The sequence below is a fragment of the Diaphorina citri genome, unplaced genomic scaffold (genome assembly GCF_000475195.1).
Source record: "Diaphorina citri unplaced genomic scaffold, Diaci psyllid genome assembly version 1.1 scaffold384, whole genome shotgun sequence".
Lineage (NCBI taxonomy): Eukaryota > Metazoa > Arthropoda > Insecta > Hemiptera > Psyllidae > Diaphorina > Diaphorina citri.
The window spans coordinates 41019-67140 of record NW_007377819.1 but is presented as its reverse complement, the minus strand read 5'-3'; the positions used below and the strand labels follow the sequence as shown (position 1 = coordinate 67140).

The window sequence follows — 26122 nt, the reverse complement described above, 5'->3', positions numbered from 1 at the left end:
CATTCTGCTCCAGGCTTGACACTTGGACTTACAAGGACCACTTTGGGACTTATTTCTGAGTTTACAATTTATTTTGGATCAGCTGATTAGTCGGTCTATTTTCTGTGCTGTACTGCTTATACATAGTAGGTACAAACAAAATGAGGCTTTGTGCTGTGTTGAGTGTCTATCACACATGTGTCTTGTTACATAACCATTTCATACTGGGGAGCTGTGGGTTTTATATCATAGGTCAATACAAAACGTGCAAGCTTTGACTGGGGAGAGATAAACTATTATGTAACTGTATTATGGGCTAAGGCCCAGTTTCAATGTCACTGTTGACTTTTTAAAAAATAAAATTATTTTTTAAATGTGCAATAGTCCTAAACAAAAATAGACATGGGACACAAGGGGATTAAGAAGAGACCACCATAACATAATAATAAAACTTTTTTTTTTCCAATTGATACTTTGGTACCTACCAATATACCTTATTCAGCCTCTTAAGAAAGAGAGCGTGGGTTCGAATCCCACCTGGGGTGTGAAATTTTGACATTCTGCTCCAGGCTTGACACTTGGACTTACATGGACCACTTTGGGACTTATTTGAGTTTACAATCCATTTTGGATCAGCTGATTAGTCGGTCTATTTTCTGTGCTGTACTGCTTAGGTACAAACAAAATGAGGCTTTATGCTGTATACCTATACTCCTCCGGTCTAGAATCTGGAATATGATCTGTGCACAGGAGGTGTACAAAAAAGTACAACTTGAAAATCGCTGACTCCTCAAGTTTTACCCTAATTTTTATGCGCCCTATACACAGAAAGGGTTACATAAGATAAGAAAATCAATAATGAAATTATTATCAATTACTCGTTACATAAACAACTACGTCTATTACCAGGGCCATCGTCCTTTAGGTTTGTACCTACTTGTACAAATTGCAAGTGGGTACCTACCGGGTTTATTTACTTTATTTATTATTATTTTTTTTTTTAACTGCTTCCGACACCTAGGTCTTTCAGTCAGACGGTCTGAGTGACTGGTATAAGTAAGTTGAATATTACCTGAGGAATAAACCATTTCCAACTACAATTTAACTTTCGCGGCCTGGGATCACACACCGGAGGTTCCGGGTTCGATTCCCGGCGGAGTCGAAATTTTTTTCGCCTCTGTGCGCCCTGTCTCGTGAGGACATTGATGCTTTAATCTAGCGACTAAAAGAAGAAAGAAATGTTTGTTTTAGAAAAATTTCTCGGTTCCCCCCTTTTGTGCCCCGTAACCCCCCCCCTTTTCAAACCACCCCCGGGAGGGACTCATGCTCTCACGTCTATTCTACTTGCAGGTATTGGCTCTCAGAAGCAGGGGCTGGGATCAGCAAAGTTCCCCTCTGCGGGTTCCTAAACTTCCTATCAGTCTTTGTCTATTGTCTTTCTTTTCCATCTCAGACACCGTCCTGTGCACTTCGCCTCGCGTCGGAAAATTAATTTTAATTATTAGAAAACTCTGAAGTTTTTCCTCTTTGATTAAAATATTTCTTGTAAAATTTCTTTCTTTAAAAATATTTCCTCTCTTTCTTGAGACTTTTTTATTAATTTTCTTCGTCGTCGCTGAGACATTAGCTAACTCTAATTGAAGTTGTGAAAACACGTTGGTAAAATTACGTAGCTCGTTTCTTTTTGTTGGCATTCGAGTAAGTAAACAAATAAACTCTTCTTCCGTAAACATCTATTCATTTCAAATTGTTAAATTTAATATAGCTACTTAAATTACGTTTAATCCTGGTTTTTTAAAACCACCCCCGGGAGGGACTCATGCTCTCACGTCTATTCTACAGTTCTCGAGATGCTGTTAGAAGCAGGGGCTGGGATCAGCAAAGTTCCCCTCTGCGGGTTCCTAAACTTCCTATCAGTCTTTCTTTTCCATCTCAGACACCGTCCTGAGCACTTCGCCTCGCGTCGGAAAATTAATTTTAATTATTAGAAAACTCTGAAGTTTTTCCTCTTTGATTAAAATATTTCTTGTAAAATTTCTTTCTTTAAAAATATTTCCTCTCTTTCTTGAGACTTTTTTATTAATTTTCTTCGTCGTCGCTGAGACATTAGCTAACTCTAATTGAAGTTGTGAAAACACGTTGGTAAAATTACGTAGCTCGTTTCTTTTTGTTGGCATTCGAGTAAGTAAACAAATAAACTCTTCTTCCGTAAACATCTATTCATTTCAAATTGTTAAATTTAATAAAGCTACTTAAATTACGTTTAATCCTGGTATATCATCCCCAATGGCCAGCTTTGTCGACTGTAAGAAAGATGCCATGTCGGAACTACCACCGGACGGTCTAACAGGCGCTCAACTGTTCTGTAACGGAGATGGATATACGTACAAGTAAGTTTTTTTTAACCAAGGCTAGGGTTCTTTTGTTGAAGAGGTTTGATAGAGGGAAATGTGGTCGTGGTTATGTTATACGTACAAGTAAGTTTTTTAACCAAGGCTAGGGTTCTTTTGTTGAAGAGGTATCGAAATGTGGTCGTGGTTATGTTATACGTACAAGTTTTTTTAACCAAGGCTAGGGTTCTTTTTTTGAAGAGGTTTGATAGAGGGAAATGTGGTCGTGGTTATGTACCGGGTTGGGTTAGGTTCGGACTGGTTGGGACGGGATATTGTTTCCACAGTTTGGCATGGGAGTGGTAATTTAAGCTAACCTTGCTTATAAATGACCACTCGCATGTCAAACTGTAGAAATAATATCCTATCCCAACCAGTCCGAACCTAACCCAATCCATAACCACGACCTGTAACTGCTAAGGTATTATCCTTCCAAAAACGAAGAGAGAAAGAAGACAGGATAGGAAAAAACTAGCCGTTCCGAGAACAAATCATATTTGTTTAGCATAACTAGGTTAGCTCTTGGCTGTAAAATGAAACATCAGTACCTACATTAGTGTCAGTCTTGTTAGCTTGGTTGGTAGAGCGTCTGCCTTGGAAGCGCTAGGCCGCGGGTTCGATTCCCGCCCGGGGCGGATTTTATCCTGAAGGGATAGGGTTGGGTTCGTTTTCCGAACGGCTGACTTTCTCCTATCCTGTCTCTTCGATTTCGGGACGATAAGACCTTAGTAGTTACAGTTCCCTCTGTCAAACCTCTTGAAAACTTAAAAAAAAAAAAAGTATATTAGTACACCTATATATTACTCTGGAGTGGCCTCTTCCACCTAACCACTAATTTGAATTGTGTTGTGTTTCAGTGACTTCATCATTCTACCAGGGTTCATCAATTTCGAAGCAGATGAGGTGGTATGTAAAATTTTACTCTTTTGGAGTGTACTTGCCTTGTAAGCGCTAGGTCGCGGGTTCGATTCCCGTCCGGAGCGCACTTTATCCTTAACAGATAAGGTTCGTTTTTGGAAAGGTTGGCTTTCTTCTATCCTGTCTGTCGTTCTTCTCTCTTTGATCTTGGGACAATAAGACCTCTGTTGAGTTCCCTTTTTCTCTTTATCAAACCTCTCTCTCCCTCTTTTTTCAAGTACCCATCTAATATGCTTACTAAGATAGGTACCTACTGAGTTGTTGGTCTCATGTGAGCAGAATTATCAGCACAATTTTATTTATTTAGTCCAACAAAATCATCAGAAACTAAAACATTTTGATGTTATGTGACAATAGTGCATTTTAGCGAAATTTTCTTCGGGCAAGGTAAACAAGGTACCTACCTATTATTCTAAATTCTATTCTGTGTATGCACCTATATTGTATAGCATAGCCTAACATTTATGTACCTTTATTTATTCCATTTCCAATGAAGGTCCATACCAAATTTGGTGCTTTCCTGAATAAATGCAGCTTTTGGCCAAAATTGTGACGTTAGGCCACCCACTATATACGTTCATTTTAGAAGTGGAACAAAACTCATATTTTCCTTTGACAATTTTCATGTGAATTGTATTCCTGAAAATAATGTTACAACTTTCAACTTTGTGCTTGAGTATGTAAGAATTTTCTTCTGTAAATTTATTACATCATGGCTTTTGCAAATGTAAAGTTTTTTTGCTTTCCTTTTGATAAAAAAAAAAACTTGACCTTTGGACTGTAAGTTTGGAGCAAGATTGTGCTATAAAGTCCAGAAGTTAAAGTCCGCCTCGGACCGGAATCGAACCCGCGACCTAGCGCTTACAAATCACACGTTACCCTTCAAGCTAACTAGGTTGACTTTTCTTTTACTTTCCTTATCCTATTTTATGTACTTTCTATTACTAAAGTAATGAATAATGAGAAAGTATTACAATCGGTCCAAATTTTCTATGTTGGTTTTACTTTAATACGTTAACACGTTCTAACGTTTTCCGTCGCCAGGTATCATTCATCATAACTGTACGCCAGAGTATCAGGCTAACGAAGTTCTCAAAGTAAAGTAATGAATAATGAGAAAGTATTACAATCGGTCCAAATTTTCTATGTTGGTTTTACTTTAATACGTTAACACGTTCTAACGTTTTCTGTCGCCAGGTATCATTCATCATAACTGTACGCCAGAGTATCAGGCTAACGAAGTTCTCAAAGTGAAGAAATACAAGCATGGTTTTATTCGAGACCCTGTCTGTATTGCACCTTCCACTACGGTAAGTTCCACTTGGAATCGAACCCGGAACCTTCTGTATGGACAGCCGACAGCTAGCATATACGTCTTAGACTGCGGGGGTAAAGGAACTTTCGTCAGCCTCTCAATCAGCCCTAGGATGATTGCTTTTAGGCTGACATTTGGTTTTGGCCCAAATTTTACAAGTAGATGTCCTTCGCACTGAACCTTTGCCAGTTCTTTAGCAAGGGAAATAGACCCTGTCTGTATTGCACCTTCCACTACGGTAAGTTCCACTTGGAATCGAACCCGGAACCTTCTGTATGGACAGCCGACAGCTAGCGTGTACGTCTCGTAATACTTAGACTGCGGGGGTAAAGGAACTTTCGTCAGCCTCTCAATCAGCCCTAGGATGATTGCTTTTAGGCTGACATTTGGTTTTGGCTCAAATTTTACAAGTAGATGTCCTTCGCACTCAACCTTTGCCAGTTCTTTAGCAAGGGAAATCAGGCTGGTGTACTCCCTGTTTAAAATCCCCCAGCCAGACTAAGCTGGTCTACTCCCTGTTTGACGTCCCCAGAATAGACAGAATGGTATACAGCCAGACTAAGCTGGTCTACTCCCTCTTTAACGTCCCCCAGCCAGACAAAATAATAATAATAAAAAGATTCGCTCAAGATTCTCACCTAGACTTTAGGTAAAGGCTGCTGGGTTAAAGGGATCTCATTCGAGCAGCATAAACAAAGTATATTCTATTAGACTAAGCTGGTCTACTCCCTGTTTAACGTCCCCAGAATAGACAGAATGGTATACAGCCAGACTAACTTGGTCTACTCCCTGTTTAACGTCCCTCAGCCAGACAAAATAATAATAATAATAAAAAGATTCGCTCAAGATTCTCACCTAGACCTTAGGTAAAGGCTGCTGGGTTAAAGGGATCTCATTCGAGCAGGATAAACAAAGTATATTCTATACTCATAATTCTGTTCACAGCTAGGCAAAGTACTTCAGATGAAGAAGCAGCATGGGTTCTGTGGCTTCCCGGTCACTGAGAACGGGAAGCTGGGAGAGAAACTTCTGGGCATTGTCACGTCACGCGATGTTGACTTCCTGGAAAATTCCGCCAACATGGACTTGAAAATCGAGAAAGTAAGTTACTTCTTGGCTCTCTCCAAAATCGACAAAGTGACTAACGGCCGGGACCACAAGCCGTTCCGAGAACGAATATTTTTTTTTTTTTACGGCTTTCTATTACATTTTCGGAATACGTATTTGAAAATTTTCTCCCGTCCTGAGTGGCCGATTTTTGAATGAAACTTTTCCATTTCAAAATCCTTCGCTATACTTTAGTAATAGAAAGTAAAAAACCTAGAAACGTCCATTTTCGCCCCCTGAGGCTATCAGGGCAGATTTCATATTTGGGTCTAAATTTCGATATAAATCATAAGTGGAGCCCATTTAAAGCACACATCCGTGATTTTATGGCGTTTTTTTACATGAATGAGTGTTTCACCACCGTTTTTTCGTAGCAATGAAACAACTGCTACATTAGACGCATGTGGTCTGTGTCGTAGCATGCCCATCCCGTAGTATGCCTCTTATCAGATAAGCGAGAACAGACACAATACTTCCGATTTACATAGGTGCTGGGTCAACAAGAATACTAGAAAGTAACCCGTTGAAATATTTGCAATCGAGTGCAAATTTTTGTTGATGGTGGGATTCGGCTAGGTTCGAATCCCATCCAAAGCAGAATTTTTTGAAGATTCACAATGATTTGGATAGATGCAAGAAAATGTACCCTGGGTATTGAAAGCGATACCATGATACTTTAAAAAAGTTCCTGTTACTTAAAAGTACCTAAGTTTCTCTTATTTTAAGGCCAATTCCTATCATCATATTTTCTTACCTTCAATACAAATGTATTCTCATGGTCGGGCATCTCAAGGGCAGATGTCTCCCTAGCCTCTGTTATTAGGAAGCAGAACACACCCTTCTTCGGTTTGAGAGATTTCGGTGGTGAATAGAACTCAAGCATATACCCGCCCACTGTTTTAACAAGTGCCAGTCGACACTTCTCCCACTTCTGAGTGCCATCTGTGTTCTCACCTACGAGATAGTTGACAATACCTTCCTTTCGACATTCGACCACTATTTTGGCTAGTTTGTTGGTTTTGTGCTTGCTCTCAGCCTGTGGAATAGGAAAGGAAAGGATTAAAAGGGTAATGTTCCATAAGGTTAGTACGTACGTATGTTTTTTTTTTTTTTTTTTTTTTTTTTAATTTAAACAGGTCTTGATTATTTTTCCATAAAATGTTAGTTAATACACTTATTACCTATCAAATATACAAGACCTTGTTTGGACTGCAAGAGTAAAGCGACTTTTCAGTCTCATTCTGGCAGTACATAATTATTCTATTCTATTCGTTGATTTGTCAAAGTTCTCTATCCCAGCCTAGTAAGCTTAGAGGGTAACGCGTCTGCCTTGTTAGCGCTAGGTCGCGGGTTCAATTCCCGCCCAGAGCGATCTTTATTTATCCTTAATAGATGAGGTTCACTCTTGGCACCGCTGGCTTTCTCCTATCCTGTACTCCTTTCTTTGATTTCAGGCTTTAAGACCTGATAGTTACAGTTCCCTCTATTAAACCTCTTGGGAAAAAAGAATTCTCCTGAGCTGGTGACATTGGAAAAAAAAATCGTATGGAACAAACACAGTCGAAACATAAACCTATGATCCAGAATATTGATTTCCTCATTTCTCTTTTCTTACAGGAGTGAAGAAGAAATGGCAATCGATGATCTGTAACCCTGACAATAAGAAACGAGTGTACAGACTTCCCTATTGGTTGTCATTAACCTTCCCTCTTCATTAACCTTCCCTCTTGGACATAAGGAAGGGTTATTGAGTACCATCTCTGTGGTTGTGTGGAAGATTCCGCCACACTCCTTGACTTGGTACGGCTACTGAATGTAGACAGAAAATTATCCTCTCATGTTTAAGGACCTAGGATACAATGCAAAGCTATGGCCTCTCTAATTAACAATTCTCATGATTTTCAATTTTTTATTTAACACAAAGATAATAAAATATAAAAAAATATAGCGAAATTATTTTTTAATTTTGACAAGTAGTTTTCGATTTTTTGAGCCCTGAAAAAAATGAAATATTTTTTTCCGATCTGACGTCACCGTAGCTACAAGGTACTACTAACACACTGGCGGGAGCTTTCAAATTTGTGATAAAAGTATTATTTTTCCTTTAAACATGGATCTGATGGATACGCTCAATGAGCTACCACCTGTGATTCAAGTTAATCAAGTTACTGATTCTAAGAAAAGCATCAAGGCATTCCACGAAACCCGGCTCCATTTCAATTTAACAGCGTTTTCAAAGTTTTAAATAATAAAATGTACTTTATGCTACTAACTTAAATCACTTGTAATATTTGGGAACAAAAGATGACTTCAAAAAATCGCCAAATCCGCGAGCATAATCGCCAAATCCGCGAACAAAATCGCGAAATCCGGGAACATAATCGCGAAATCCGCGAACATAATCGGCAAATCCGCGAATATAATCGCCAAGTCCGCGAACATAATCGCCAAATCCGCGAACATAGTCGCGAAATCACATAGGTACGATATGTACATAGGTACGATAGGTGATAACGAGAATCCAAGGGACCAGCTCATTTTTTTCGTTTAAGGCGGTTTAATACAACATTTTCTCGTTTCTAAAGGTTTAGCAAAGTGGAAGAGCAAACTGATGATAGCATGACAAATTTAAACAAGTTAAGAACAAATTCTGATTTATAGAGGTACCTAATTTTAAAGTTAAAAAACGCGTCCCGAATTTTTTCTGGGACAAAAACGGAAATTCGGGACAAAACGCCCCAAAATGAAAAACTGAACGGGACGCCGGGACACCCCCTGAAATTCGGGACGGTCCCGGCCAATTCGGGACGTTTGGCAAGCCTATGTATACCTATACTCCTCTGGTCTAGAATCTGGAATATGATCTGTGCACCGGAGGTGTACAAAAAAGTACAACTTGAAAATCGCTGAATCCTCAAGTTTTACCCTGTTTTTTATGCGCCCTATAAGATAAGAAAATCAATAATGAAATTATTATCAATTACTCGTTACATAAACAACTACGTCTATTACCAGGGCCATCGTCCTTTAGGTTTGTACCTACTTGTACAAATTGCAAGTGGGTACCTACCGGGTTTATTTACTTTATTTATTATTATTTTTTTTTTTAACTGCTTCCGACACCTAGGTCTTTCAGTCAGACGGTCTGAGTGACTGGTATAAGTAAGTTGAATATTACCTGAGGAATAAACCATTTCCAACTACAATTTAACTTTCGCGGCCTGGGATCACACACCGGACCTATACCTCCACACAGAGCCATGGCTATCGCCATATCACTTTCTGTTACTGTATCCATGGGGGACGAAACCAAGGACTTACCTATACCTCCACACAGGGCCATGGCTATCGCCATATCACTTTCTGTTACTGTATCCATGGGGGACGACACCAGAGGGGCAGCCAGGGTGATTTTCTTCGTGAGGGGAGAGGAGAGGTCCTGTGAACATCCCAAGGAGGGGGGAAATGGAATAAATAAAGGTACATAAATGTTAGGCTATGCTATACAATATAGGTGCATACACAGAATAGAATTTAGAATAATAGGTACCTTGTTTACCTTGCCCAAAGAAAATTTCGCTAAAATGCACTATTGTCCCATAACATCAAAATGTTTTAGTTTCTGGTGACTTTGTTGGACTAAATAAATAAAATTGTGCTAATAATTCTGCTCACATGAGACCAACAACTCAGTACCTATCTTAGTAAGCATATTAGATGGGTACTTGAAAAAAGAGGGAGAGAGAGGTTTGATAAAGAGAAGAAGGGAACTCAACAGAGGTCTTATTGTCCCAAGATCAAAGAGAGAAGAACGACAGACAGGATAGAAGAAAGCCAACCTTTCCAAAAACGAACCTTATCTGTTAAGGATAAAGTGCGCTCCGGACGGGAATCGAACCCGCGACCTAGCGCTTACAAGGCAAGTACACTCCAAAAGAGTAAAATTTTACATACCACCTCATCTGCTTCGAAATTGATGAACCCTGGTAGAATGATGAAGTCACTGAAACACAACACAATTCAAATTAGTGGTTAGGTGGAAGAGGCCACTCCAGAGTAATATATAGGTGTACTAATATACTTTTTTTTTTTAAGTTTTCAAGAGGTTTGATAGAGGGAACTGTAACTACTAAGGTCTTATCGTCCCGAAATCGAAGAGACAGGAGAGGAGAAAGTCAGCCGTTCGGAAAACGAACCCAACCCTATCCCTTCAGGATAAAATCCGCCCCGGGCGGGAATCGAACCCGCGGCCTAGCGCTTCTAAGGCAGACGCTCTACCAACCAAGCTAACTAGGCTGGCACTAATGTACTTGGATGTTTCATTTTAAGAGGCAGCCTAGTTATCCTACAGATATGATTCGTACTCGGAACGGCTGGCTTTCTCCTATCTTGTCTTCTTTCTCTCTTCGCTTTTGGAAGGATAAGACATTAAGACCTTAGCAGTTACAGGTCGTGGTTATGTACCGGATTGGGTTAGGTTCGGACTGGTTGGGATAGGATATTGTTTCCACAGTTTTTGGCATGGGAGTGGTAATTTAAGCTAACCTTGCTTATAAGTGAACACTCGCATGCCAAACTGTAGAAATAATATCCTATCCCAACCAGTCCGAACCTAACCCAATCCGGTACATAACCACGACCTGTAACTGCTAAGGTCTTAATGTCTTATCCTTCCAAAAGCGAAGAGAGAAAGAAGACAAGATAGGAGAAAGCCAGCCGTTCCGAGTACGAATCATATCTGTAGGATAACTAGGCTGCCTCTTAAAATGAAACATCCAAGTACATTAGTGCCAGCCTAGTTAGCTTGGTTGGTAGAGCGTCTGCCTTAGAAGCGCTAGGCCGCGGGTTCGATTCCCGCCCGGGGCGGATTTTATCCTGAAGGGATAGGGTTGGGTTCGTTTTCCGAACGGCTGACTTTCTCCTCTCCTGTCTCTTCGATTTCGGGACGATAAGACCTTAGTAGTTACAGTTCCCTCTATCAAACCTCTTGAAAACTTAAAAAAAAAAAGTATATTAGTACACCTATATATTACTCTGGAGTGGCCTCTTCCACCTAACCACTAATTTGAATTGTGTTGTGTTTCAGTGACTTCATCATTCTACCAGGGTTCATCAATTTCGAAGCAGATGAGGTGGTATGTAAAATTTTACTCTTTTGGAGTGTTCTTGCCTTGTAAGCGCTAGATCGCGGGTTCGATTCCCGTCCGGGGCGCACTTTATCCTCTAAAGCTTACCGCGTTTATTCAAAAATTCCATTATCAGGAAATCCACATTGTTAAGCACAGTTTTTGTGTTATTTCTCCAACTTCTTCTGCTTTTATCAGTTTATTTTATCATTCCATCTTATCTTATCTTGAAAAGGTGTGCTTCTAAGTTCCAACTACTTTAGTAGTGATAATTATCAGGTAAGGAATTATTTCAACTGTTTGCTTTTGAAATGAGGTGTGATAATAGGCATAAGCCCATAGTTCAATAGATGGTGTGCTTCCATAATCTGCACTTATCCCAGGACCTACAGTCTCATTTTGGAAGGTATTTTGGTTTCTGGGTAAGAGCAGATGACTGAAAAATGGCTCTAAATATTTTGGCTTCTGTGGTAGTGCAGATGTGTGGGAAAAGGCCCAAAGTATTTACTGTTAATGTAAACATGAGATTGATGATCATAAACCCTGGGAAAGGTCTCCTATAGGATATTGGGTACTAGTTCAGAAGCCACAACAGACAAAAGGATCTGTCACAAATGAGTAGTGACCAGTGCCGTCATAGTGTTAGGTCAAACACAAAAATGAGCTTTCTTTTCATTGTCATGGATTTTGAATAATTGCCTGAGAAATTGATAGTAAGCATGTGTTAGAAAAAAAGCACTATAAGTTTACCAATGTTATGTTGAATTGAAATTTGATACATATTGGGTAGGAGCTTAATTGATATTGACTGCTGATATTACATAAAGTTCACTTACAGGATATTGCAAGTATATAGTAGGTAGGGGTTTTTCATAACTCAATTTTTGTTGAGCTTAGGCCAGCCACTCACTATCAGGTACACCCTGTCAGGTCTACCTGATACCTGATGAGCACACACAATATCAGGTAAACCTGACAGGTACAGCTGAAAAGATCTGCCTGTCAGGTCTACCTGATAGTGAGTGGCTGGCCTTACAGAAAACCTATTGAGCCTTTGTCATTGACCAAGCTTTTTCTTTGGTTCTATTTGGTTTGTATACGTTCATTTTAGAAGTGGTACAAAACTCATATTTTCCTTTGACAATTTTCATGTGAATTGTATTCCTGAAAATATTGTTACAACTTTGTGCTTGATTATGTAAGATTTTTCTTCTATAAATTTATTACATCCATGGCTTTTGCAAATGTAAAGTTTTTTTGCTTTCCTTTTGATAAAAAAAACTTGACCTTTGGACTGTAAGTTTGGAGCAAGATTGTGCTATAAAGTCCATGTTTTTGGAAAGGTTGGCTTTCTTCTATCCTGTCTGTCGTTCTTCTCTCTTTGATCTTGGGACAATAAGACCTCTGTTGAGTTCCCTTCTTCTCTTTATCAAACCTCTCTCTCCCTCTTTTTTCAAGTACCCATCTAATATGCTTACTAAGATAGGTACTGAGTTGTTGGTCTCATGTGAGCAGAATTATTAGCACAATTTTATTTATTTAGTCCAACAAAGTCACCAGAAACTAAAACATTTTGATGTTATGGGACAATAGTGCATTTTAGCGAAATTTTCTTTGGGCAAGGTAAACAAGGTACCTATTATTCTAAATTCTATTCTGTGTATGCACCTATATTGTATAGCATAGCCTAACATTTATGTACCTTTATTTATTCCATTTCCCCCCTCCTTGGGATGTTCACAGGACCTCTCCTCTCCCCTCACGAAGAAAATCACCCTGGCTGCCCCTCTGGTGTCGTCCCCCATGGATACAGTAACAGAAAGTGATATGGCGATAGCCATGGCCCTGTGTGGAGGTATAGGTAAGTCCTTGGTTTCGTCCCCCATGGATACAGTAACAGAAAGTGATGTGGCGATAGCCTTGGCCTTGTGTGGAGGTATATTAGAACATTATACTTACATATAAAGGTTGGGTGGAAGAACTTTGGTTGAGTGGAACAGACCACAGTCTAAGAATCCTAAAAAAAAAAACGAACTTGCTAAACTCATGGCGTAATGGCGGATTTTAATCTTTTTTAATGTTATTATTTTTATTATTTTAAGGTTTGATAGAGAGACCTGGGCCGGAATCGAACCCGCGACCTAGCGCTTACAAATCACACGTTACCCTTCAAGCTAACTAGGTTGACTTTTCTTTTACTTTCCTTATCCTATTTTATGTACTTTCTATTACTAAAGTAATGAAAGAGACTTGAAATTTGGTATGCACTCTATGCAGCTGTCCAATGTGACAAGGATGCAACACGAAACTTTTGGTTATTATAGGTGCTGCGGTTGGTGGTATTTTGACCTCTTTTTGGCGCTTTTCAGTTGTACTGACAAAACGGTTAGAGATATTTTAAAAGTTACGGTAGAAGAACGCCGAAATAAGCATCATTCAATAGGATAAGGAAAGTCGTGTGGTGTTCACACCAGATTTTTTCAATACCAAAATATTATTTTCTATTGACATCTTGAAAAATATTTTTTTTTTCTCAGGGGCGGCCATAGGCACGCGAGAGGCGGACAAGTACCGTCTGAAGCTTCTGTCCCAAGCAGGGGTGGATGTGGTGATTCTGGACTCGTCCCAAGGCAATTCCATCTATCAGATTGAAATGATAAAGTACATCAAGAAGGAGTATCCGGATATGCAAGTCATTGGAGGAAATGGTAAGGTTTATTCGGATACCAACCACGCGCAACGTTGCTTAACTTCATCTATCAAATTGAAATGATCAAGTTTATCAAGAAGGAGTATCCGGATATGCAAGTCATTGGACGTAATGGTGAGTTTCACGAGGTCGTGGGTTCGATTCCCGCCCAGGGCGGATTTCATCCTAAGGTTCGTTCTCGGAACGGCTGGCTTTCCCCTATCCTGCCCTCCTCTCTTCAAATTTGGTTAGGCTTTTGGGAGTTTTGGGCATAATTTCCTTTTATTAATGGAGTACCTACCTACCAAAAGGTATTTATTATAAGGCACAAAATGTACCTATTCAATAAAATGTCAAAATACATGAGATTTTGTTTAGACTGCGAGGGTAAACGGACTTTTCAGTCCTAACTCAGCCAAATAAACAAGGTATATTCTATTGTATCGAGCCGTGATAGACACGGTTCATACAAAACACAAATAACTTCTGGTTTCATTCTTCTTCTTTTTCTTCGCCTTTTCCCGTGCACAGACGGGGTTGGCGTTTTTCTTCAGCCTCTCAATCAGCTCTCTAACTAGGGTGATTGCTTTGGACTGACATTTGGTTTTGGCTACAAATTTCACGACTGGATGCCCTTCGCACCCAACCTTTGCTATTTCTTTAGCAAGGGACATTCCCGCGTCTTCTGTTTCACAGTTGATTAACGTGTTTCTTTTCTCCGGATGTTTCAGTGGTGACCACAGACCAGGCCAAGAATCTCATCGATGCGGGAGTAGATGGTCTGCGCGTTGGTATGGGCTCAGGATCCATCTGTATCACTCAGGAAGTCATGGCTGTCATGGGTTCTGTGGCTTCCCGGTCACTGAGAACGGGAAGCTGGGAGAGAAACTTCTGGGCATTGTCACGTCACGCGATGTTGACTTCCTGGAAAATTCCGCCAACATGGACTTGAAAATCGAGAAAGTAAGTAACTTCTTGGCTCTCTCCAAAATCGACAAAGTGACCTACGGCCGGGACCACAAGCCGTTCCGAGAACGAATATTTTTTTTTTTTTTTAAGATGAGTGTTTCACCGCCGTTTTTGTTTCGAAGCAATGAAACAACTGCTACATTAGACGCATGTGGTCTGTGTCGTAGCATGCCCATCCCGTAGTATGCCTCTTATCAGATCCTGAATATTATCCTGAACGGCTGGCTTTCTCCTATCCTGTCTTCCTTCTCTCTTCGATTCCGGAAGGATAAGACCTTAGCAGTTACAGTTCCCATCCTCTTTTTTTTTTTTTTTAATAATAATAAAGGAACCCTTTAATAAATTTAGATTGATACTAAACTTTATAGCCAGTCAGATTGGCTAATACAAAGGTTAAATTAAACTTAAACCAAGTTAAAAAAAAAGATTGGGGTCCCGCCTATAATAAATTGTCTTTGAAAATCAAGAAATCGATAAAAATTACGAACTTTTTGCACAACGTGTGTGGAACTTTTGCAAAGCGAAACACGGTTTTTTTTTTTTTAATCTTTTAAATTCACATCTTATTTTCGATAGTTGTTGTTCCATCTTTGTAATAGAAATCAAATGATCATTCTTGTGATGTAAGCACCACGTGATGCAGGACTGATTGTTAATGTTATGTAAAGGAAAAGGAACGTAACGGAAAAAGAAAGACCTCAGCTACTTTACCATTTGTTATCTTATGTTATGCAAATTTTTATAAAGGTAGGTACTAGGTAGGCACGGTTTCGTCAACGTAATACGCTATGCTTTTAACGTCATTCAGATTGTGGTTATGTACTGGGTTAGACTTGGCCAGGCTTGAATTGATTTCTTTTCTTTTTTCCTTAATTTTGTTGTCTCCCTTTTCATATCCTAGCGCCTTACATAACCTCATAACCACAAACTCAAATCTCAAGTTTTCTGTTGTTCTGTTCCCGAGATAAAATCACATTTCCTCCATGAGTATATTTTAACTGGATTTTTCCTTCTTACTCTTTTTTTTTAACTCAGATAGGTATATATGTATTTTTAAGTTGATATTTTTGCAATTTTATCTTATACATATTTTGGAATAGGATTAGGATTAGTTAGGGTTAATTGTGTATTTAGGTAGCAATTAAAGGGGCTGCCCGTTTAAGTGTTCAATATATAAATGATGGTTATAGGGCTAGGCTTGAAAAATAAAGAAGGGGTGGGTGCTCCAAATTGTCGAAGACTGCCCTACAGTACAAAAGATAAATGTAGCTCGAAGGGGGGGAGAGAGGGGTGGCCGGGCCCCCTTGACTCCAATTTTTCGGAGTCTGACGTACTGCGTACAGTAGGGCAGAAAAATGGAGCTCGAGGGGGGAGGGGCCCCCGGGTCCCCCCTAAATACAGCCCTGCTCGACAACACCTCGTCGATCGGCGGCCGGTCAACTATGTGTGGACAGGTGGACACTTCTTAATAACTCTTAGCTTGATTATCATGCCAGTCTCTGTGACTACTAGTGCTCCTACACTGTGGTCGTGGTTATGTATGTACCGGGTTGAGATAGGCAAGGTTGGTAAACTTGCCTTGTTTTTAAGTTACCACTCCCATGCCAACTGTAGAAACAATATCCTGTCTCAACTAGTCCTGTGTCACCTCAACCCGGTACATAACCACAACCTGTACTGTACCTACCTCAAATAACGAAAGGTGTTTGTCTCGTTCCATTCTACTCCAGTGAGCTCTGTTGGTGAACAAAGCAACTACTTGAACACTTGTGAGTTCACACAGAACATTCTTTCTGTTCACTTTGGAATCGAGACGTGTGAACAGATGGGCTGCGCCCAACTTTGTCGTTTTCTAGTCGGTCGTTTGATTTGTGGGGGTTTTCACCGTGTCAAAAGGAATAGGGTTTTTCATGTCGCCTATAATAAATTGTCTTTGAAAATCAAGAAATCGATAAAAATTACGAACTTTTTGCACAACGTGTGTGGAACTTTTGCAAAGTGAAACACGGTTTTTTTTTTTAATCTTTTAAATTCACATCTTATTTTCGATAGTTGTTGTTCCATCTTTGTAATAGAAATCAAATGATCATTCTTGTGATGTAAGCACCACGTGATGCAGGACTGATTGTTAATGTTATGTAAAGGAAAAGGAACGTAACGGAAAAAGAAAGACCTCAGCTACTTTACCATTTGTTATCTTCTGTTATGCAAATTTTTATAAAGGTAGGTAGGCACGGTTTCGTCAACGTAATACGCTATGCTTTTAACGTCATTCAGATTGTGGTTATGTACTGGGTTAGACTTGAATTGATTTCTTTTCTTTTTTCCTTAATTTTGTTTTCTCCCTTTTCATATCCTAGCGCCTTACATAACCACAAACTCAAATCTCAAGTTTTCTGTTCCCGAGATAAAATCACATTTCCTCCATGAGTACATTTTAACTGGATTTTTCCTTCTTCTCTCTTTTTTTTTTAACTCAGATAGGTATATATTTTTAAGTTGATATTTTTGCAATTTTATCTTATACATATTTTGGAATAGGATTAGGATTAGTTAGGGTTAATTGTGTATTTAGGTAGGAAAGGGTCCGCCCGTTTTTAGTGTTAAATAAATAAATGATGGTTATAGGGCTAGGCTTGAAAAATAAAGAAGAGGTGGGTGCTCTTATAGGGCTAGGCTTGAAAAATAAAGAAGGGGTGGGTGCTCCAAATTGTCGAAGACTGCCCTACAGTACAAAAGATAAATGTAGCTCGAAGGGGGGGAGAGAGGGGTGGCCGGGCCCCCTTGACTCCAATTTTTCGGAGTCTGACGTACTGCGTACAGTAGGGCAGAAAAATGGAGCTCGAGGGGGGAGGGGCCCCCGGGTCCCCCCTAAATACAGCCCTGCTCGACAACACCTCGTCGATCGGCGGCCGGTCAACTATGTGTGGACAGGTGGACACTTCTTAATAACTCTTAGCTTGATTATCATGCCAGTCTCTGTGACTACTAGTGCTCCTACACTGTGGTCGTGGTTATGTATGTACCGGGTTGAGATAGGCAAGGTTGGTAAACTTGCCTTGTTTTTAAGTTACCACTCCCATGCCAACTGTAGAAACAATATCCTGTCTCAACTAGTCCTGTGTCACCTCAACCCGGTACATAACCACAACCTGTACTGTACCTACCTCAAATAACGAAAGGTGTTTGTCTCGTTCCATTCTACTCCAGTGAGCTCTGTTGGTGAACAAAGCAACTACTTGAACACTTGTGAGTTCACACAGAACATTCTTTCTGTTCACTTTGCAGCTTTGGAATCGAGACGTGTGAACAGATGGGCAACTTGGTCGTTTTCTAGTCGATCGTTTGATTTGTGGGGGTTTTCACCGTGTCAAAAGGAATAGGTTTTTTCATGTTCTATCCTAAAGTGGGAGGATTTCTGTGGGTTTCGGAAGCTTACCGAAGAATTGGATGATTTTGAAGTGAAGAATTGGAAGTTCTCGAGATGCTGTTTTTATTTCGAGTGAAGTTTAAATAGAGGTTTTTCTCGAACTTTCCTCAGAATTGGATGATTTTGAAGTGAAGAATTGGAAGTTCTCGAGATGCTGTTTTTATTTCGAGTGAAGTTTAAATAGAGGTTTTTCTCGAGTCGTCTTCACGGGGTCGAGTCCGTCAAGGTGTGTTCAGGTTTTCCAACCAAGTTTCTCGCCTGGTCATTGAATACTTTCCCTTTGACCGGGAAAATATCCAAGGGTGACATACAGCGTAAGTCCTTAATCATGCATTGTGGGGCAGCTCCAAACACCCTAAAAAATCAGCGTTACTCACTCATTCTCCCAATGACAAGTACGAAAAAAATTCTCCTCATAAACAATTTCCCATCATGCATTGTGGGGCAGCACCAAACACCCAAAAAAATCAGCGTTACTCACTCATTCTCCCAATGACAAGTACGAAAAAAATTCTCCATAAATCCTCTATCAATGAATCCCCAATGTTCCCCCGAGTATCTGTACTCGGGTCATGCTACCCAATGAAATATTACTTTCAAACTATAAACCCGTGACAAGCACCTGTGACGTACGAAAAGACCTCTTTTGCCACTCGGAGTTTTTTTTTCAACAAGGGCGGAAATCCAATCCGCGACCTAGCGCTTACAAGGCAGACGCGCTGTCCTCCAAGCTGCCCTTATGCCCTGACCTTGTTTAGATTGCTGGAGTAAAGGGACTTTTCAGTCCTACCGAGTAGGTCCGTAGGTCCCCGGGTTGACCCAGCACTTTTTTTTTTTTTTTTTTTTTTTTTTTTTTTTTTCAACAAGGGCGGAAATCCAATCCGCGACCTAGCGCTTACAAGGCAGACGCGCTGTCCTCCAAGCTGCCCCTGACGACCTTGTTTAGATTGCTGGAGTAAAGGGATATCGAGTAGGTCATAGGTCCCCGGGTTCGATGTCATAGGTCCCCGGGTTCGATGCCCACCATCGATCGCCGAATATACTCGTATATTTTGATTGCAAATATAACATTTTCAACGGTTACATTCCGGGGTGTTCTCGTATTGGCCCAGCACCTAAATGGGAAGTATTGTTTCTCTTCTCGCCCATCGGATGAGAGGCATACTACGACACAGACCACACGAGTCTAATGTAGCAGTTTGAAACACTCCTTTTTTCCAGGTAATGACCAACGTGAATGAGATCATCTCAGCTCAGGCTGGAATCTCCCTGGAGGAAGCTAACGTCATCCTGGAGAAATCCAAGAAGGGCAAGTTGCCAATTTTGAACGACAAGGGCGAGCTGATTGCCCTGATTGCGCGCACGGATTTGAAAAAGTCGCGCGACTACCCGGATTCGTCCAAGGATGAGAATAATCAGCTCATTGTAGGTAAGTGCTGATTTTTATTTATCCTATAGATCTATAGGAAAGTAATGTAATCGGGTCAAAATTTTCGATAATCAGTTTTTAGTGCCAAAACACGTTTTGAGGTCCCTAGAGCCTAAATCCAAAGTTTCAGCTATTGGTCCGTGGGTGGGTATGTCTGTCTGCAAACAAAATTAAAATATCTCGAAAACCGTAAGAGACTTGAAATTTGGTATGCACTCTATGCAGCTGTCCAATGTGACAAGGATGCAACACGAAACTTTTGGTTATTATAGGTGCTGCGATTGGTGGTATTTTGAGCTCTTTTTGGCGCTTTTCAGTTGTACTGACAAAACGGTTAGAGATATTTTAAAAGTTACGGTAGAAGAACGTCGAAATAAGCATCATTCAATAGGATAAGGAAAGTCGTGTGGTGTTCACACCAGATTTTTTCAATACCAAAATATTATTTTCTATTGACATCTTGAAATTTTTTTTTTTTTCTCAGGGGCGGCCATAGGCACGCGAGAGGCTGACAAGAACCGTCTGAAGCTTCTGTCCCAAGCAGGGGTGGATGTGGTGATTCTGGACTCGTCCCAAGGCAATTCCATCTATCAAATTGAAATGATAAAGTTCATCAAGAAGGAGTATCCGGATATGCAAGTCATTGGAGGAAATGGTAAGTTTTATTCGGATACCAACCACGCGCAACGTTGCTTAACTTCATCTATCAAATTGAAATGATCAAGTTCATCAAGAAGGAGTATCCGGATATGCAAGTCATTGGACGAAATGGTGAGTTTCACGAGGTCGTGGGTTCGATTCCCGCCTAGGGCGGATTTCATCCTAAACAGATAAGGTTCGTTCTCGGAACGGCTGACTTTCCCCTATCCTGCCCTCCTCTCTTCAATTTTGGTTAGGCTTTTGGGAGTTTTGGGCATAATTTCCTTTTATTAATGGAGTACCTACCTACCACAAGGTATTATAAGGCACAAAATGTACATATTCAATAAAATGTCTGGTTTTGGCTACAAAATGTCTGGTTGGCGTTTTTCGTCAGCCTCTCAATTTTATTGAATATGAGATTTTGTTTAGACTGCGAGGGTAAACGGACTTTTCAGTCCTAACTCAGCAAAATAAACAAGGTATATTCTATTGTATCGAGCCGTGATAGACACGGTTGATACAAAACACAAATAACTTCTGGTTTCATTCTTCGCCTTTTCCCGTGCACAGACGGGGTTGGCGTTTTTCGTCAGCCTCTCAATCAGCCCTCTAACTAGGGTGATTGCTTTGGACTGACATTTGGTTTTGGCTACAAATTTCACAACCGGATGACCTTCGCAATCCGTTCCTGAAAAGTACCAATGGGTACTTATATAGGAACAAAAGATAGATGTTTTTAAAGTTATATTAAATAAACCATTCTCATTATTATTATTATTATTATTGACATTTTCATTACAGAATGCCACGCCACAGGCATTAACCCCACCCTGGATCAAGCCTTGGTTTACGTTATATTTCTTGTTCACGTTATATTTTTTATTCAGACTTATGGTCTTGGTAAATGAATTTTGATCCAATTCCTTGTTTTTAAAAATAATAATATTACCTACTACAGAAGGAAAATACTGCAGGGGGTTTTTTTTTAACGTGTATTTATATTTATTTAAAAAATGTTATGTGAACTACAGCATTTATTTCATAAAGTCATTTGTTATTCTATTGACAATTTTATTATGAAATTTTTTCTAGTAAGAATTTTTTCTAAACTGCCGTCTATCTGTCTAATAGGTACTGCCGTATACAGGGTGGCAGAGTATGCCTCAAGACGAGGAGTGCCCGTGATAGCAGACGGAGGAGTGCAGTCTGTGGGACATGTGATGAAAGCACTCGCCCTAGGTGCTAGCACAGGTAAGGAGTGACTTATAACACAAAAAGCCCAAACTGAGGCTTAGGTGTAGGGGCTGGACAGCCCTAAAGGATGGGTTCAGCTTCTACGAACTCCGGACTGGTACTGAGTAAACTTGTCAAATAATAGTAAAAATCATATTTTCGTATTTCTTAAAAGTATCCTATGCCAAATCCTTTTCCATTTCTTCTTAACTGAGGCTGTCAGCAATGTCCTCTTCACGAACTAATCCCTTCCCTCCGTCCTTATCCGAAATCAGTATTGACTTGGGGAAAACACCTTTGTATATCTCTTATTTATAAAACAAACAAATAAATATTGAATTGAATTCTTCCTCTCCCTAGCAATGATGGGCTCTCTCCTGGCCGGAACCTCGGAGGCTCCGGGTGAATATTTCTTCTCTGATGGCGTTAGACTCAAGAAGTACAGGGGTATGGGCAGTCTGGAAGCGATGAGTCGGAAGGATGGTGGCGCTGCTGCCATGGACAGGTAAGGGGGTTCGAGTCTCGGAACTGGCGAGAAACGTTACTTATTCAATAATAAGGATGGGTTTATGTTTAGCCCCTACCAGCCTGTTAGCTTAGCAGCCCTAGTGCACTGAAAATAATAGTTTTTTTTTCATAACTCACTTTTTATACATCTCTAAAGGTAGAAACACATTAGCATCACGTCACGAGAAGTCATGTCAGAAAGATGTAGTTCAAGTTTCCCCATAATATTGTAGGATTTAAGTGTCATATTTATGAACAAAATACTGGCTTTTAAGCTGCAAGAAAGCCATAAATTCTAAACGGCTTCTGCTGTCTAGTCTTCCTTCTGCGCTTTCGGGCTGATACCTTCATTGTTATAGTTCCCCATATTCTTCTCTTAGAAATAAAAACTCATTCTCTTACTTGCTCCCTACAGATATTTCCACAATGAAATGGACAAGCTGAAAGTAGCCCAGGGCGTATCGGGTGCCATTGTAGACAAGGGCTCTGTGCTGAGATTCCTACCGTACCTGCAGTGTGGTCTGAAGCACGGGTGTCAAGATATTGGAGCCAAGAGTTTGTCCAACTTAAGGTAAGCAGGGCAGAAAGAAATCGAGGATGGAGGAAAAACTAGTGAATAAACTGTATCATTTTAATGCTTCAGTGAACTATGGCCAGCCTAGTCAGCTTGGTTGGTAGCGCGTCTACCTTGTAAGCGCTAGGCCGCGGGTTCCATCCCCGCCCGGGGCGGATTTTATCCTGAACGGATGATGTTCGTTCTTGGAACGGCTGGCTTTCTCCTATTCTGTCTTCATTCTCTTTTCGATTTCGGGACGATAAGACCTTAGCAGTTACAGTTCCCTCTATCATACCTCTCTTTTAAAAAAAGTTTGAACGCTTACGTGGTAAAGCATGATGTAACAACTATTCTTTTTTTGTTTCAGAGCCATGATGTACTCCGGTGAACTCAAGTTCGAGAAGAGAACCCTGTGTGCCCAGAACGAGGGCAGTGTCCACGGTCTGTACTCGTACGAGAAGCGTCTGTTCTGAGAACCGGGCCCCTCCCCCGCACTGCCGGGGGGGCCCCCGCCATCCAAATCATAAGCCCTTGTTTAGACTGTGGGAGTAAAGGGACTTTTCAGTCTCATTCTTGCAGTATAACCTATAAGGTCATAAGGTGTAGATCTAAAGAGTCCGTTTACCTAAGCAGTATTACTACTCTTATAGTGGTCAAATTCTCAAACAATATCGAAGCTACAATTTCATACCTCGGCTAAGGTTGAACCTCTGTAGCAAATACTTTGCAGGTTTACTGTTGCTGAATTTATTCAGCGTCTTTTTTGGGGCACCGCACCTGTTGTTGACTAATCCACATCCCACCTTTTATGGGGTTGAACCCACGTCCTTCAGATTACGAGGTGAGCGTCTTGACCACTACACCACCGAGGCATAAAGCAGATCATTTCTCTTGCATTTCTATCACCTACTTTGTAGATCAACATGATTTTATCCATCTTCTTCTTCCTAACCTTTTCCTATTTAAATAGCGTCGGCGTTTCTTGTTAGTCTCTTCCAGGCAGCCCTGTTGTGTACCTACCTCATGTCCTGATGAATTTTTCATGATTTAATCATTTTATCAATAACATAGAGAGAAAAAAATGAATTTCCAAACACAAGCTTTTTGTATTTATTTTCATATCGAATTTAAAGACTAAATTTACACAGGAATACACAAAACTTACAATTAGCCAGCCTAGATAGCTTGGTTGGTCGTCTGCCTTGTAAGCGCTAGGAAACGGGTTCGATTCCCACCCGGGGCGGATTTTATCCTAAACAGATAAGGTTCGTTCTCGAAAGGCAAATTTTCTAATAAATGATTAAATTCCGTGCCGGTTTATAGGTGAGGTACCAACCCGTCCCTTCGTTATCCGCGCTGGTCGTGTAGGTCAGCGTGAGAGACACTTCCACCCTTAACGGGGCCGGCACTTCTGAGCCGCAATACTTGACCGCCTCCTTTCGGTCACTGTCCAGGGTCAAATAGTTGGCGGCACATCGGGCCGCACTGCCCAGGTTGAAGGAGCGGAAGGTGACCGTGACGGGGTAAGGGGGGGTGATGGTGTAGACGCAGGTGTTGGGTTGTCTGAAAGGTAGAATAGGATATACCTCATTTATACATAGAATAATAAAACCCCCGCCAGCCTAGTTAGCTGTCACTGTTGAAAGATGGAGAGATTGCTACAACAAGGAGTGACTCATAATACATAGTACTTAACCAAAGCAACTTCCGTGCCCCAGTGGGTATCACACTAGGCTTGTACTCCGGAGGTCCCGGGTTCGATTCTCAGCGGAGTCGGAGTTTCTTTCAGCTCTGTGTTTGCAGTTCGGGGCGCACTCAGCCTCGTGAGGACAACTGAGTAGCTACTTCAATCGAGTAACGACCAGTGGCGGCATTACGAGTGTAGAAAGATTATTTAAATAATTTATTATGATATGATTGGTTGCAAAGGAAGTACTTAGTAATGCTCTGATATCCACAAAAGTTGTGAAAAGACTCTGCTTTAACACAAATAAGTTCACGATTGTTTGTATTCTTTTAGGTTTCATGTTTCATCAAACACCTAGTTGTTGAATAGATTAAACCTAGGTACCTGTCGGCGCGAACGACATTTATTAACATGTTAAAGCGCCTTATCGAAAAGAAACTACCTGTACGCTTGGGGGTAATCACGCGACGCCAGAGCTCCTTGCGGGTCTCTGAGAACTACACCGCACTGTGACGTCACATATGTAAACGACACTACCGCTGTCTGGTTGCCACTGGTGAGAAGGTGAGCAGTTAGCTTGGAGGTGGCGGTGAAGAGAGGGAGGGGAAGGGCAGATCCGCACAGGGTGGCCAGAATCCGGTTAGAGGCGTCCTTCAAAACGAGCTTGTCCGTGTCGCAGTTCTGTGTCAAAACAGATGAGATTATACAGGGTGTTTATAAACTATAAAAGATTTTTTTTAAGAGGTTTGACAGAGGGAACTGTAACTGCTAGGGTCTTGTGGAAAAACGCCGAGACACATATTTATTAATTTTTTTTTTTACCTGTGTTGCCAGCTTGAACTGCAGGAATATAATGTCCAGAGTACTTGTCTTGTTCTCAGCTGATATATGAACTATACAATCGCCACCAGATTGTCTCAGGAGTGCCAGGTTACCATGGTTACCGGTATACTCACGATTACACCCTGGAAACAAGTGAAATCTAAACACATATCTTGATGGAAGACTCAGTAACTTAGCAACCTCCGTGGCCGAGTGGGTATCACACTAGGCTTGCACGCAGGAGGTCCGGGTTTGATTCCCGGTGGAGCCGAGGTTTTTTTTCGGCTCTGTGCTTGGAGTTCGGGGTGGACTCAGACTCGTGAGGACAATTGAGTAGCTACTTTAATCGAGTAGCGACCAGTGGCGGCAATACAAGACAAAAGAAACGAGCTATGATAAATATTGACTAAATGGAAGAATTGTAATACTGTGATACCCATTAGTAGGGGGTTTTTATTTGCAGACAACAGACAAGTTTCGCCCACTGGGCATCTAATAAATCAAAATCCTTCTCGCTCACCCTATATAATTATGATCAAAATACTGGCCTATCCTAGATATTAGGTTGGAAGGTAGCGTGTCTGCCTTGTAAGCGCTAGGTCACGGGTTCGATTCACGTCCGGGGCGAAATAATTTATCCTAAACAGATAAGGTTCGCTCCCGGAATGGCTGACTTTTTCCTATCCTGTCCTCTTCCGAATTTCCGATTACGGACTATAAGACCTCCGTTGTTAAACGTCCTTCTAGCAAGCCTAAAAAAATTACCTATGAAATTTACAAGATCTTGTTTAGACTGGGGGAGTAAAAAAAACACTTACCAACTACGCTATACTCAAATTTAAAGCCTCGTCGATGTTTCGGTGAATTTCCGGTTCTGTAAAATATCAACTTGTCTTCCATGTGATTTACATCGGAGTCTGGGAAGTAGGATATAGGCGGTAGAGTAGACCCACAGTACGTGTGCAGAATTTGATTTTCTCCACGATACACAGAGTAAGATTTCTGTAAGTATTTTTTGAAAAGAAAATATGGCATTTATTTTTTCAAAACATGGCAAAACAAGCAATTTTTTTTTTAAGATTCAGAGGCAAAATTGTTTTACATTTTTCTTTGGAACGTCAAATAAAAATTGAATTTTCAACCTTTTAAAATAATTTTTCGCTGTTTTGACTTCAGATTTGGATTTTTGAGGACTTTTAACGTAGGAATCGACCTTTCATGCTAAATGTTTCCCCAAAGCATAACCACTATTTGTGTACAGTTCTTTAGGAAAATATTTTTTTTTGTTCTTAAAGTCTTATATTTTTCCCTAAAAATGCTGAA

At 40.6% G+C, this 26122-nt stretch overlaps 1 protein-coding gene and 2 long non-coding RNA genes across 3 annotated transcripts; 2 read left to right on the top strand and 1 right to left on the bottom strand.

The window, feature by feature from the left end:
• Positions 1–1864: 1864 nt before the first annotated feature.
• Positions 1865–23298, top strand: LOC103508286 (inosine-5'-monophosphate dehydrogenase). The gene is made up of 10 exons (XM_008472828.3): positions 1865–2369; positions 3227–3279; positions 4485–4597; positions 5548–5703; positions 19145–19352; positions 19837–20040; positions 21087–21245; positions 21588–21732; positions 22150–22305; positions 22658–23298. The coding sequence occupies exons 1-10, from the start codon at positions 2266–2268 to the stop codon at positions 22761–22763; spliced, it is 1404 nt and encodes a 467-aa protein (XP_008471050.1). The 5' UTR covers positions 1865–2265; the 3' UTR covers positions 22764–23298.
• LOC113467035 lies at positions 9036–9717 on the bottom strand. The gene is made up of 2 exons (XR_003391256.1): positions 9664–9717; positions 9036–9148 (listed from the first exon to the last, which is right to left on the bottom strand). It is a non-coding gene; the product is annotated as an uncharacterized LOC113467035 (long non-coding RNA).
• On the top strand, positions 13377–14348 carry LOC113467034. Its single transcript, XR_003391255.1, has 2 exons — positions 13377–13543; positions 14256–14348. It is a non-coding gene; the product is annotated as an uncharacterized LOC113467034 (long non-coding RNA).
• Positions 23299–26122: the final 2824 nt, after the last annotated feature.

Coding starts and splice junctions, on each gene's coding strand:
- LOC103508286 (XM_008472828.3), top strand. CDS start 2,266: ATGGCCAGCTTTGTCGACTGTAAGAAAGATGCCATGTCGGAACTACCA. Junction 4,598..5,547: donor GTATTGCACCTTCCACTACG/GTAAGTTCCACT, acceptor TTCTGTTCACAG/CTAGGCAAAGTACTTCAGAT. Junction 5,704..19,144: donor TGGACTTGAAAATCGAGAAA/GTAAGTTACTTC, acceptor CCTTTTTTCCAG/GTAATGACCAACGTGAATGA.